The sequence below is a fragment of the Garra rufa genome, chromosome 4 (genome assembly GCF_049309525.1).
Source record: "Garra rufa chromosome 4, GarRuf1.0, whole genome shotgun sequence".
Taxonomy (NCBI): domain Eukaryota; kingdom Metazoa; phylum Chordata; class Actinopteri; order Cypriniformes; family Cyprinidae; genus Garra; species Garra rufa.
The window spans coordinates 34,540,422-34,555,286 of record NC_133364.1 but is presented as its reverse complement, the minus strand read 5'-3'; the positions used below and the strand labels follow the sequence as shown (position 1 = coordinate 34,555,286).

The window sequence follows — 14,865 nt, the reverse complement described above, 5'->3', positions numbered from 1 at the left end:
TACCTTTTTCTGTATATAATGTTCTCAATAATAATAATAATAATAAATATAGGTCAAGCTAGCTGACCGCCAGCCTTCGAGATACTTTTACATTTTTTTTTTTTTTTTTACTTGCCCGACCGAACAAACCACCTGATTAAAACTGAAGTGAAAAAAAAACTAGCGAAGCATCGAAAGGCAAGAAAGATTTATATTTTAATACATTCAACGTAAACAGAAATTGATAATGGATAGTGTATTTCTGGTCTAGTGACATACTTTAAAACAAATGAATGTAACGTTAACAGCACTCTAAAGAAACACACTGAGGTAAAAATTTAAAATGTATAACGTTAGTTTATTTATAACATGATATAGTTCAGTAATATATCAAGTGAGCTTTTTGCTGAATATTCTCACAATTACAAATGTTACATTGATTTTAGTTCAATAAACAAGTAGTTAGTCTAGTAGTTACTTACATATTAGACAAAATATTTTCACTGTTTTGTTCTGTTTCACCAACGAAAATGGTTCCAAGCAAGGATCGCAGCAGAAGTATTCTCCTAGCAACGTTTTGCTATGATTCAGCGTTTTTCTCGAATCAGTTGAAATAACTCGCTCATGAAGTGACTTACCGCCATCTGCTGGTAGTTTAGTGTGTTTAAAAGTATGCCTCCACACCCAACATTTCTAATTTATATATTTATAAATCAATAAATGTATTTAAAACATTAATCTCACTTTTAATTTTGCAGTGTAAATTGTGTAATCTCACTGCTAACAGCCATTTAGAATTTATTAATATAATATAATTCATAAAATAAATTTCAAAGGTAATGCATACATTTCAAAAGAAAAAAAAAGGCCTTTATAAAGGTAAATCAAATATGCAGATTTAAGATGTAAAAGCTAATAGAGCACTGATGAATTAATTTTTTTTTTTACATCAGATATTTCTAGTGGTACTTTTATGGGGATATTTTGTGTGGAATAGTATCTGCTGATATGAAAAGTTCACTGTATATCATAGTAATAAATTTAATTTATGACAGCCATGAAATTGTTTACTTTTTACATTAAACACATTAAATATTACATATGCATGTAATATAATATCTATTTCCATTACAGGTTTCGGTCTTAAATTTCATATAAGGTGGTATTAAAAAGGTCTTAAAAAGTCTTAAATTTCACTTGTTCATATCTGCAGAAACCCTGAGCTGGCTTGTTTAACTGATTACCTTAAAAGTCCGTCGATATCGCCATTATTTATTACGGCTATTAACACGTTCTCCGACAAGCGGAAGCAATGAGACCTGTTTTCCGGGGTTGGTCAGGTGACGTTCGACATATAGCCTATCAGATCTAGTTCAGTAGTCAGTGCACTAGTAATGGAGTCAGAGTCATAGTTAATGGACTTAAATGATCTGATTAGACAAACACTTAAAACTTTAACTTACTATTCAGTTTTGATTATCATTTAATGATTAGTATATTACATTTAATGAAGGCATATTTAAATAAAAATCGCTGTTGTATTTTAAGATTGTAATTACAACACCAACACATTTGCAGTTGTTTGTCAAAGTTGTCATTACTCGTGTTTGAGTTTGTTCTCATTGTATTTTCTCTGTTTTGAACAGCAGGTCTCTCAGCGAGCGACGATTCGAAACAGTGGGCTCATTGGAAATTGGAGTATGGTTGTATAAATTCAGAACCCCAGTTGGAGAAACGTCAGAATTGCAGCAGGGAAAAAAGAGAAGTTGCTCAGTGTTTCAAAATAAGGAAAGCAACGTAAAGGCGATCTACAGCTTGATGACTGTGACCTACACCTCCCAAAGAAATGACATCCAATCTGGAAAGGAAAATGCAGAGTTGCTTGATGATCTTTTCCAGCCAGCAGGAATGAAAGCACACTTTAAAGAGCTCACTGGCATTGACATGAAGGACAGCTTTGAAGAAGCCGCTAAAAGTAAATTCAGAAGAATATCCGAGTACTTTCAGTTTCAATGCACAGAGAGGGCAAGCAGAGCAGGAAGAATCCTCACCAAGATTCGAACTGGACGGGATCGTGTTTGTGGGGCAGTGATGTTGTTGCTCGCCCATTTCAAATATGACCAAGATCAGTTTCTTGTGATGGTTGAAGACACATCTTACACCACAATTACTGATTGGAGTTGACTTGACATTAAATCTCCGGAATTCATCTTTTGTAAATATTATTGCTTGCTGGTTTTTGTTTGAGTAACTGAAATAAATGTGATTAGTGTGTGGCCTCAAATTAGATAATTTTGTAAATGCATTTATGTTTTCGCACCTCTTTTGGTTTGTTTTAACTATAACTCTTTGTGTGCCCCACAGATGCAGCCATTCATCTGTGACATTCGTCTCCACAGTACAGGCCATACATTTTGGACTGTAACGCATAACTGTTATTCCTTCAAAATTAGAGTTATTTCCCTAGGACATGTCCTGTGTTATTACTATCTGGGCCTGATGGTAATTTTTTTTTTTTTTTTTTTTCTCAAGGGAGCTACACATTTGTGTCTTGAAGCATGACTTTTGCTGGAAATTTCATTAATTTCTATGATTTTATTTTAAAAGCTTGCTATATAGCTATAAACAGCTTGTTGGCTTGCTTACAGCAACAATGAGTAGTCATGCCTCCTAAATTGAATTGAGTGAATGCAATGGAATTTACTTTTTGATGTTAAGAGAAATACTTGACCTCATGTGAAGTGCCCTTGACAATAAAAATGTGATTGAGAATACAAAAGCTGTTTTCTGTTTTGGTGTATTTTGTAAATGGTGCAATAAACTTTTTAAAGCATTTTAATTTAGTTATTTCTTTATTTTTAGGGTGTTTATGATCTGAATGAAAAGGCATGGGTAATGATCTTTTTAGCTTGACTTCACTGAATATGTATTTGTAGTTCTTTGCCTTTATAAACTTAATTTTCATTTTTCATTTCTGTTTTTTTTTTAATTTCACAAAAATTCCACAATTTTTTTTTCATATATATATATATTTTTTTTTTCTTCATTTTAATTAAACTATATGTCTTTTCGATTTGATATGTGATGGGAAAAGAGAGGACTTAAGCATACAGTAGATTTTAACACTGGTCGTTTGTATCAATGGCTTCACGCCGTACACCCTACGCCAGCCGAGACTTTAGTGATCTCGTTGTATTTTTGTAGTGTTGTCTACGCTAACCAGACGTGGGTGGAGCTAATGTAAATGGCCTCTGCCAAGAAATGTGTGCTTTTTTTTTTCATAAAATAATCATCATAAAAACCAAAGGTGTTGATCCATGATTGTATATCAAGAATACAAACATGTTTGTGTGCATTTATTTTGTGATTTCACCACAACCAATTCAGGGTCTCTGCAAAAGCGACTGATTGAAGTGCTCCTTTGCGTGAACTGTGAAGACTGCGCACGAGCCACAAGGGAACACTGACTGTTGCCTTCAGCCAATGATAATGGCGGCAACACATTCCAGCGCCTGGTCGAATCTTTAAGAAACTAATGATATGAATTCTCAGCTACCTAAAATCGTTACTGGGTGTTGAAAAAGTGGTGGAGACAAAGTCGCTCCTTTAGCAAAACGTGGTGGGGATGTCTCACCCGTTTATTAACAATCGAACCGGTGACCTTCGGGTTACTCCCTCACCATTAGGCCATGTGTCAGGTTTCAGGGTATCCCTCGAGCGGTAATTCCCCCTGCTTCAGCCGTAGCAGGATGAACTCTGGACATAGAAATGGATCCATGGGAAAACACAACGGAAACAAAAAGGACTAGAAAAAACGAATGGGAAACAAAACGTGGGTGAACACGCAAAACAACTGTATCGGTGGGTCTTTCTGTCAGGTTTCAGGCAGGAACAGACGAACAACGACGCAGAAAAACGAACAGTATTTAATAAATCCAACAGGGAAGCACAGGAAACTCAGGAAATACAGGGTTGTAACATTAAAGACCGACAGAATGCAGGGGTAAACACAACCATTAAATAGACAGACTGATTACAAACATCCAGGTGACAACAATGAGGGAGAAACCAAAACACACAGATCTGCGGGGGGAAATGGGAGAAACCAACTAGAAACCATGACTGCCCCCGACATCAGAACATCCCTCCAGATTACACTGTTATATTGACAACATAAAAAAGCAATTCTCATCTATACACAATGACACAAGGACTTGTCATTCTGATGGCACTGACATGTTCATTGACACAGGTATTTATTTTTGAGAGATTTTAAACAAGATTTTTTTTCCTGTGCATTATACATTTTCGTGACCACAGCATGCTGCACAGAAACATCATGTGAGCACATAACTGTGATAGAGACAAAAGTCCCAACCGCTTGAGAATTTTTTTCTACTGGTTAATTGTGTTTACTGGTATACCACCCCTACATTTAGGTATTTAACTTAATGCAGTTTTAAATGATGTTGGGAGTAGGTGGTTAATATTGTACTACAATGTAATTGATCCAAAAATGAAATTCAGTTCAACTGTTTTGATTAGTTTTTTAAGCCTAGGTGAACTATAACTTTGTAAAATGTAACCATTTCCTTACATTTAGATTTGGAAACTATTTTGTGGAGACTGGAGACTCCACCATTTCCCAGTTACATAAATGTCATGTGAGACACTTCAAGCACCAAGACAGCATTCAGTTGGCAAAAAAAGGCTGAAAGTCATAATTGTTGATATGGAAAACACTGAAGAAGGAGCAGCGGATGGAGGCCCCACAAGGGAGTTTTTCAGACTGGAGGTAAAAACAGCCAGTACTTTTGTGGACCTGAAGAAGGGCAAAATTTGTCTTAGAGTTTCGGGGTAAAAAAATCACTGCTCACTAGCAAAAGTACAAAAGTATTGTTTTGTGTTGTTTTTTTTTTTTTTCTTTTCATAAACGTTTGGATATGCGTCTAACAGTGCACATTTATCTAGGTTAAGTGTTTAAATTAATATTGTGAAATGCATCAAGTGTTTTTTATGTCTATAGATTTTATTTATTGCAAGTCGTGTTGATTTGAGACGGCTAAATTTATCAAACATGCTCAACTCATTGCTGTTGGCTGCTTGGTCGTTAGGTCATTACTTAAAGAAAACAAAAGCTTGAATTTAACAAACATAAAATGTTCCAAACATATTTATAAATTAACTTAAAAAGGAAACAAAACGAAATCTAGCCACTTTGCCATTAGAATCCAAAACTGCACTATTTTAATGACTGCAACAGGAACTCTGTTCTGATATGGGGACGGGGCTCGGGTCTGATGGTGCGTTCACACCGGACGCGACTTGCGCGGAAAAAAACGCGCTATTCGCGTGTAGTTGAACGCTTGAACATTTGAGTTTACTTGCGTCATTCGCGTGTGACATTTTCTTCACAACAGACGCGAATTCGCGTCATGGGAGGGGCTTCTGCCACTCGTCAGCGGGAAAGTAGTTGTAAAATAGGTGAATGAGCTCAATTTGCCAGCTTTAGCTTGCTTGTAGTCTCAAAATGTATGTATATGTAGGTCAAATTGAGTAAAGAGCGTTTTTTTAAATTTACCAGATTGTCCGACCTCTTCACTCACTTTCGTCCTAACAAGATCCTTTTTATTCAACAGTGAATTTGTCCTCCATTGTTGTGTCGGATTTCTGCCACCGTCACTACTAGAGCAAGCTCCTGATTGGCTAACGCGGCGCGGATTTTCGCCAAAGTTCCGATTTTTAAACTCGCGCGAATGGCGCAGCAATCGCTTGAAACGCTCAATACGCGCTGCTTCATTCACGCTATTCGCGCGTTTCGCGCCGCAGGATGACTATTCGCGTCTTTGCATTGACTTAACATCACTCGCGCTTGCCGCTTCATTCGCATCCGGTGTGAACGCACCATGACGGTGCGTTCACACTACAGCGTCAAATCCAACGCCACTGCTTTGGGGTGTGTCAAATTTAGGGCAGAGTCACAATTGTATATACTTTAAGTAAAATTAAAAAATGAGTATGCAGTGCTTCATCAATGCATCGAGATATTGTATTGAACCGAATCGATGAATCGATGACATAATCATAATCGAACCGAACCGTAAGACCACTGTAGGTTCACACCCCTAATCAAATAGTCTCTTCTCTTTATAGAAAAAACCCCAGCTGAGAATAGCCTCCATGTGAAGAGTGCTCACCCAGTGCCCCTAAAACAAGGGTTACCCTACAGCCAATTTTTCAACCACTTTGTCTCTTCAAGGAGCTTTCATTTCAGGGATAAGCTTGTTCATGCTGACACCTACATCTCTTCTCCGACTACTCTTGTCAATGCCCAGGGTAATTTTCCATGCCACAAGTGTACTTCTTGTACTAAGTATGCAAAATGTAAACCATTCACGCACACTCTTACATTAAAAACATATAAGATTAGACCATTTTTTGGAGTTGGATCCCTGCTGAAAAAAAAAGCTTATAGCAGCCTAGGCTGGTTGGCTGGTTTTAACTGATCAGGGATGCGTTTCCCAAAAGCATCGTTAGCCAACTATGGTCGCAAGTTCCGTCGTTACCAACGTAGTTCAACGATTGGGTGTTTCCCAAAACCATAGTTCAAACGAACATTCGCAAACAGCGTTGCAAACTTGCGTGGTTGGAACTACAGCTCTCGACCTGTGGTTAGAAGCATCGTTTCTTGTTAGTAAGACATGTGGGCTTAATAAATTATGTTCTTGGTCACAATTTGCAAGTTAACACGCAGTACAATCTATATCCTCAATTTTACCTAAATATAAATGCATTTTAATCTATGTATTTTTGTGCATCCTTTATAAGCGCCGTTTATGAATAGTGCGCATGTGCATAAATGGCTAGGGAACCCTGGAGTATGACGTAAGAGAGAACACGCGATGAATCAAACATCAAATAAAGCGAAATGACAGGGAACAAAAAATAGTCAATGAGTCATTAGGTGCCATGTTCAATATAGCTACATTTTTGAGAGACCCTAATCAGTTAAACAGCAGAAGTTATTACTCAGTGACGTCATTAACAACGGCCCTAAGTTGTTGAACTAACGTGGTTAAAACGACGGAGATGCGACCGTGTTTGGGAAACAGTTGTGACTAGCTAGTTCGTTTCCACAACAATGCATCGTACTATGGTGGTTAATCAGCGAGTTACGTCGTTTTACGGGAAACGCACCCCAGGCTGGAAAAGTGGCCAAAACCCCTCTAAAACCAGCCTGCTGACCAGCTATGGCCAGCTGCCAGCCTGGCTAGCTAAAAACAGCCTGTAATGTGGCCAAAACCCCTCTAAAACCAGCCTGCTGACCAGCTATGGCCAGCTGCCAGCCTGGCTAGCTAAAACCAGCCTGTAAAGTGGCCAAAACCCCTCTAAAACCAGCCTGCTGACCAGCTATGGCCAGCTGCCAGCCTGGCTGCTAAAACCAGCCTGTAAAGTGGCCAAAACCCCTCTAAAAGCAGCCAGCCGAGGTTGGTTTTAGCTGTTTTTTTTTAACCATGGAATTGAGGCCTACCTGAGATAATTGAATCAAGGTGATTGTCTTTAATTGCTGACCCACTTAGAAAAAGGCATGATTATTGTTTGTTTTTGCACAATGCAATTTATAAAATAAAAAAGTTGTTTTGTAGACTTTTCCAGTCTTGAATGGATCAGTGTGTGGTTGGCAACCCTCTTGTTCTTTTTTATGCTGTAGGACGGATAAAGCTTTAGCGTGGATAAAATTGAGTAATAAAAGACAACTTAAATCAGCAGTAGCATTTACAAATAAATACATATCGAAAAAATAGCAAAAACAAACCAAAAACAAACATACCATTCTGAATCGTTTTGTAAGAGTTGTGATTGTACAGGTTGATCCCTTTCAATAATATTCTCTGGGTCTGGCTCAGGCTCAAACTGACGAGGCATTATTGGCACCATTGTTTACACAGAGGTGCAGCGTTTCCAGATAATGTGCATTAGGCAGTTAGTGAATCACAACACACTGGGGCCAGCTAAACAAACTGAGCTCACTCAACAGACCATTTTTAGGAGAATGTAAAAGCGGTGTAGTGAAATAAAAAATAATATGTGAATAATAATGATGTATGAAGTATGAACATGTGAACAGTGAACCTCATAAACACAATTAAGCCTTCAACAAAAGCCAGTGGACAACCCCTTTAAAGTTGTTGAAAGTGAATTTAATGCTTTTGCACACTTTTCAAAGACCCACAGGTAACGTATTTTCTCCAGAATGAATGAACAGATGAATTCTGAAATTAAACTCCTGCCACACTTACAATTCCTTGCCAGAATGTGTTCCAGGCCTCTCTCTGGTGTGAACTGTTATAAAAGCATATAGTGTGTTTTTTTGTTTGTTTGTTTTTCCTCTTTCTACACTGTTGTCAGGTGAAAAGCTTCTATCAGTTGTGAGCTCTCATGTGAGTCCTGAGGTTTGCTTTATTAATGAAAGTCTTTCCACAGTCATTACACATTAAAGGCTCTTGTCCAGTGTGTCTCATTATGTGTCTCTTAAAGGGGTCCTATTATGCTCCTTTACAAAGTCTTTAATTTGTTTTTGAGGTGTACTTGAACATGCTCACATGGTTAGTTGTTCGAAAAACGCATTATTTTTCACATAATTTACATTATTACAGTAGCTTTCTCCCCAGGCTGGCACAAACGGCTCGTTTAGTTCCGGGTCCCGCCTTCCGAAAAGTCAAAAGTATTGTGATTGGTCAGAAGTCCCACTGCGTTGCGATTGGCAAACAGGTAGACCGCGTTACGCCCTGCTGCGCCCCTTCCCAAAGCAGAAAACTAGATTAAAGTGATTCTTACGTTTTAAATATGGATATATCGCTAAAGGAGGCTTTTACCGACCGCCCAGGAGCCCTGTGAGGCATTTTTTTTATTATGGATCGACTTATTTTCAGTCTATACTGTTCTATGAGTGCCAGAATTGATTTAATATAACTGCGATTGCATTCGTCTGAAAGAATTAAGTCATATACACCTAGGATGCATAAAGGGTGAGTAAACAATACGCTATTGTTGGTCCTATCGTCAGCATTCGAGATCGTGGATATGTGATATTATCATTATTGTGCTAATGTATTTAATTATTTGCATGCCTGAAACCATAAGGCTAGTGAAGCTATCTACACTGTATGATAAATAAATCTCTTACCACATACTGCACATATCTACGGCGCGGCGTAGACATGTGCTAGTTCGTGTTTACATCAGCCGCGGAACTGCTTGTGTTTGGACCCTCTGTTCAACACACGTGAATGGCGCTGCTTCAGCACGGTTACCGGAGCAGTTCGCGAACCTTTAGTTAAAGCTGCGTTTAAACGAGCCGACCTACGGCTCGCTATAGCATCCCAAAAGCGGCTGTCCATATTACATGGGTAAAGTTAGGCGAATCCCCCACCCGCCAACGAATTGAATTTCAGCAGGCGGGATACCGCGTTGTGACATCATTGCATGTGGAAAACAAACGCAGTAGCCCAAACGAGTCGTTCGCTGTAGTTCTTGAAAAGGACATTTTTTAAAAACGAAATATCTCCGTTTGGAGTGGACTTTGAGATTTGTAACTTTGTAGATGTTTTTTATGCCCAAACATACACACCACACGCTGGCTAAAGTTCAAAAAGTGAAAAAGCATAATAGCACCCCTTTAAGAAGACTCCTGTCTCTGAATCTCAGTCCACACTGATGGCAGTTAAAACAGCTCTATCTGAAGTGAATCTTCATGTGCTTATTAAGCCTATCTGCATAAGGGAAACATTTTCCACACTGATCGCATATATAAGGCTTCTCTCCAGTGTGAATCCTCATATGTTTATTAAAGGTTGATTTATGAGAGAAACTCTTTCCACACAGACTGCATTTAAATGGCTTCTCTCCAGTGTGAACTCTCAAATGGTTCTTAAGTTCCTCTGTTCGTAGGAAGCCGTTCCCACAATATTGGCAGGAGTAAGGTTTCTCTCCAGTGTGAATTTTCATGTGGACTTTAAGGTTTCCGTTTTTACTAAAACTCTTTCCACACTGACCACATTCAAACGCCTTCTCTCCAGTGTGAACTCTCAAATGATTCTTAAGGTCATCTGGTCTTATGAAGCTTTGCCCGCAATATTGGCAGGTGTAAGGCTTCTCTCCAGTGTGAATTCTCATGTGAATCTTGAGGTTTGCTTCTTGAGTATAGGTTTTTCCACACAGTTTGCAGGTGTAAAGTTTCTCTCCAGTGTGAATTCTCATGTGGACTTTAAGGTTTCTGTTTTGACTAAAACTCTTTCCACACAGACCGCATTCAAACGGCTTTTCTCCAGTGTGAACTCTCAAGTGACTCTTAAGTTCATCTGTTCGTAGGAAGCTCTTCCCACAATATTGGCAGGAGTAAGGCTTCTCTCCAGTGTGAATTTTCATGTGGACTTTAAGGTTTCCATTTTGACTGAAACTCTTTCCACAATGTTGGCAGAAGAAATGACTTGTAGTTCCAGTCTTCTGAGGTCTTTTTTGAGAGGACATGTTTTCAGTCTGTGAAAAACGAAAAGATTTTTCTCTAGTTATAAAATCAGGGTGGTTTATTACTTTCTCTTCCATTTCATTCAGATCTTGACTCTCCACTTTCACTGTCACAATGTCTAAGGCGAAAAGACAAATGCATGTTAAGCCCAGTTTTATAGCATAGCACTTGAAATTCGTTACGGAGCAGAATTATTATTTACATTTTGTCTAAAGATATATGTTGTAATGTAATGTTCCCATTTTGTCCTCACAAGTTTGTGTTATGCCCCATTACATGGGCATATAGGCATGCTTGGATGACTAGAAACACTTTAAAAAATTACACAAGCACAAATGATAATGATTGTGTAAAAATATCATCTTAAGGTAGCTTCTAATATTATATTTCAAAATAACTCTATACAAAATATTGTGTGTGGTGTTATCTGAATTGTTCTCAATTCACTCTCCTTGTATATGTGCTCTGTTTGTCTCTTTTTTAGCTATAAGTAAAAAACAACGCTAACTCACTGGATCATATATGAGCTAGTCTCGGTCTGTCTAAAAAACAACCATATAACTAAAGATTCATTGAGTTTATTTCTCTTCATCTGAAGAAGATCCCACACATGTGCCGCTGCTACGTGAAGAAGAGGAGAAAACTCATCCTAGATCAACTTCTGATGATACATTTACAATTGAGGATGACTGAAGATCAAGATCAAGACAGATGTTTTCTCTGGTGCACATTTTGTGTTTCTGATTTGAACTGTCTGTCTAACAAACAGTTTGATTTACATCTATCATGCATTATTATAAAATTACTGGCCATGTTATCTGCTCTCTAAAGCCCTTTAAATCAGAAACTAATGTAGGCAGCATACAGTAACTATAGCAAGCTGTGTCAGCTGGAGAAATGTTTCATATTACTAGCAGACTGATGTTTTTGAAGCTCAAAACATCAGTTTTAATCTGCCTGGAAACTAAATTACATTTACAAGGTACAGTGATCGCTTTTGAGAAAAACACTTATAGAAAATGTAAAGTTAATTGTTTGCATTTTATGGTTTATGGTGCATAATTAAGTGAATGCATGTTAATATTTCACAAATCAAATGTTTAATTACTACACTCATATGACATTCTTAAAAAATCTTTAACTTCTGTAGACCTGGACATTTTAATAATGATTTAATGAGTGAGTTCAGCTTTGAGAATGAAAACCAACCTGTTTGTTCCTCAGTATCTTCTTGTTTGACTCTGAATGTTTCTTCAATCTTCATGTCTTCACTCTCCTCTTTGATAAACTCCATCATTAAAATTGTGTGTCACATGGATCTCAGTCGATTTACCAGGAGTTTTTCTGTGTGTTGGAACACTTTGTCCTGTTTAAGGATCAGAATAATATATAAATAATAATGAGAATCTATTGAAATTAATAAAAGGACAGTAAGATGAACTTGGTCTTTACTGAAACAGCATGCTACATTTAATGTATTACAGGTTCACATGTTTGTTATATTCGTTGTATTTCCAGTTTTGGTCATCAGCGTGTGGTGATTCGAAACACTGAATCATTTTGCGAATCAATTGATTCAATTGACTCGGAATTTCCGAAAGATCCGTTTCTCCATCATCTCTAACGTTACTCGACAGAGACTGAATTCGTGTTTATGATAAACTGCTTCAGATACAAGGAGAGAAATGAGACCGCTGTATTCACACAAAATAACCTTAAAGTCAGTAGATAAATAATGACATACTTACACTCGGTGATAATTCATTTCACACTTTTATATACAACTATTTAAACACTTAAATGATCAAAACCAGTCACCTTTCTTCAGCAGAATCACAGACAGGAACGCAGCCCTATGACGTCACACCAGCAGGCCAAAATAAAAGTCCTGTTCTCTTAAGTATAACATTTCATATTAGCAGTCTTGTTTCCAAATGTAAAATGAGTATCTTTTTCATCAAATTACAGGACTTTAAAGGCAGTTATATTTGGTTCATAATATTTTTTTGATTAAAGTGGATTTCATTAAAGGTCCATGTAAGGATTACATTGACAGTGGATTTAAAAAAATATATATATGTTAACAACATGTAATTTACATTTCCCCAGATTATCTTTATTGAAATGATAAAGTATATAACATCTATAATTTCTGTTTATTCAATTTATTGATATTTTACATTATTCTGATTTATATGATTGCACATTAAGTTATGTAAAAGTCAGTCTCACTATCATAGAAATGCTCCTTAAAAAAGCTGAAAAAAATCTAGCCTATAACCTCAGCCTTTGAATCATTTAAAGTTACTTGTCAACCAGATCTTTTGCAGAATCGCAAGACCGAACATTTGAATCCCACATAGGATCTGTATAAAGAGCAAGAGGTGATCGACAGTATCAAAGTCTAAAAGAATTAAAATCACAGTCCCCCGCATCGATAGCAACTAAAATATAATTAATCACTATCAGCAAAGCAGACTCAGTGCTATGAATAGACTTAAAACTGCCTGGCAAAGTAATGATGGAGAAACAGATCTTTTTAAATCTCAAGTCGATGGTTTTTGTCAAGTGATGTTACTTTTAGAGGTGTCTGGTCTTCAGCTTTATGCAAAAAACAAAAGAAAAAAACTTTCAAAACCTGTATGCTGCCTGCTGTTCATCACTCTCAATTTTCCAGTCTGAAAATAAATTAGACATACAAATACTTACACTAGCCTATGAAAACTCAGGTAACTGATCATGACTGATGAAAGACCTACAGATCTCATTTGAGTTTTCAATAGAAAATGTATGCGTACAGCTCCAAAAAAGCCTTAATTACTCTGAACTTAACCAATAATGGTACACTGAAATTAAACTTAAAGAACATAACACTTATAAGAACAGCTGTAATGCATGGGAATGCTGTTGCTGCTCTCTGCTCTGCTGCTGCTGCATAATGCAATGCTTTAGGACTACTTGCTGCTGAATTACTTTCTTGTTGAATACCATATACACCGGGTATTATTATTGTATGAAGGTAAACTGTATAACAATGGCGTCTGCTTAAGCGCCTCTTAGCAAAACACTAAGTAAATCAGTCTGCGCTTTGTTTACCCCCTGCTGAAAAAAAACAGCATTAGCTTGTTAGGTATGTTTTGGTGCTGGGATGCTGGTTTTAGCTGGTTTATGCTGGTCCTTTGCTGGTCCTTTGCTGGTATATGCTGGTCCTTTGCTGGTTTATGCTGGTCCTTTGCTGGTCCCTTGCTGGTTTATGCTGGTCCTTTGCTGGTCCCTTGCTGGTTTATGCTGGTCCTTTGCTGGTTTATGCTGGTCCTTTGCTGGTTTATGCTGGTCCTTTGCTGGTATATGCTGGTCATTTGCTGGTTTATGCTGGTCCCTTGCTGGTTTATGCTGGTCCTTTGCTGGTTTATGCTGGTCCTTTGCTGGTTTATGCTGGTCCTTTGCTGGTTTATGCTGGTCCTTTGCTGGTATATGCTGGTCATTTGCTGGTTTATGCTGGTCCCTTGCTGGTCCTTTGCTGGTCCCTTGCTGGTTTATGCTGGTCCTTTGCTGGTCCCTTGCTGGTTTATGCTGGTCCTTTGCTGGTTTATGCTGGTCCTTTGCTGGTCCTTTGCTGGTCCCTTGCTGGTTTATGCTGGTCCTTTGCTGGTCCCTTGCTGGTTTATGCTGGTCCTTTGCTGGTTTATGCTGGTCCTTTGCTGGTTTATGCTGGTCCTTTGCTGGTATATGCTGGTCATTTGCTGGTTTATGCTGGTCCTTTGCTGGTATATGCTGGTCCCTTGCTGGTTTATGCTGGTCCTTTGCTGGTATATGCTGGTCCCTTGCTGGTTTATGCTGGTCCTTTGCTGGTATATGCTGGTCCTTTGCTGGTTTATGCTGGTCTATGCTGGTCCTTTGCTGGTTTATGCTGGTCCTTTGCTGGTTTATGCTGCTCCTTTACTGGTTTATGCTGGTCCCTTGCTGGTTTATGCTGGTCCTTTGCTTGTATATGCTGGTCCTTTGCTGGTATATGCTGGTCCTTTGCTGGTATATGCTGGTCCTTTGCTGGTTTATGCTGGTCCTTTGCTGGTATATGCTGGTCCTTTGCTGGTTTATGCTGGTCCTTTGCTGGTTTATGCTGGTCCTTTGCTGGTATATGCTGGTCCTTTGCTGGTTTATGCTGGTCCTTTGCTGGTTTATGCTGGTCATTTGCTGGTTTTTGCTGGTCCTTTGCTGGTTTATGCTGGTCCTTTGCTGGTTTATGCTGGTCCTTTGCTGGTTTATGCTGGTCCTTTGCTGGTATATGCTGGTACCTTGCTGGTTTATGCTGGTCCTTTGCTGGTTTATGCTGGTCATTTGCTGGTTTATGCTGGTCC

At 38.2% G+C, this 14,865-nt stretch overlaps 1 protein-coding gene across 1 annotated transcript; it reads right to left on the bottom strand.

The window, feature by feature from the left end:
- Positions 1 to 8,176: 8,176 nt before the first annotated feature.
- Positions 8,177 to 11,890, bottom strand: LOC141333928 (uncharacterized). Its single transcript, XM_073839083.1, has 2 exons — positions 11,717 to 11,890; positions 8,177 to 10,518 (listed from the first exon to the last, which is right to left on the bottom strand). The coding sequence occupies exon 2, from the start codon at positions 10,507 to 10,509 to the stop codon at positions 9,715 to 9,717; it is 795 nt and encodes a 264-aa protein (XP_073695184.1). The 5' UTR covers positions 10,510 to 10,518; positions 11,717 to 11,890; the 3' UTR covers positions 8,177 to 9,714.
- Between the last annotated feature and the right edge of the window lie 2,975 nt (positions 11,891 to 14,865).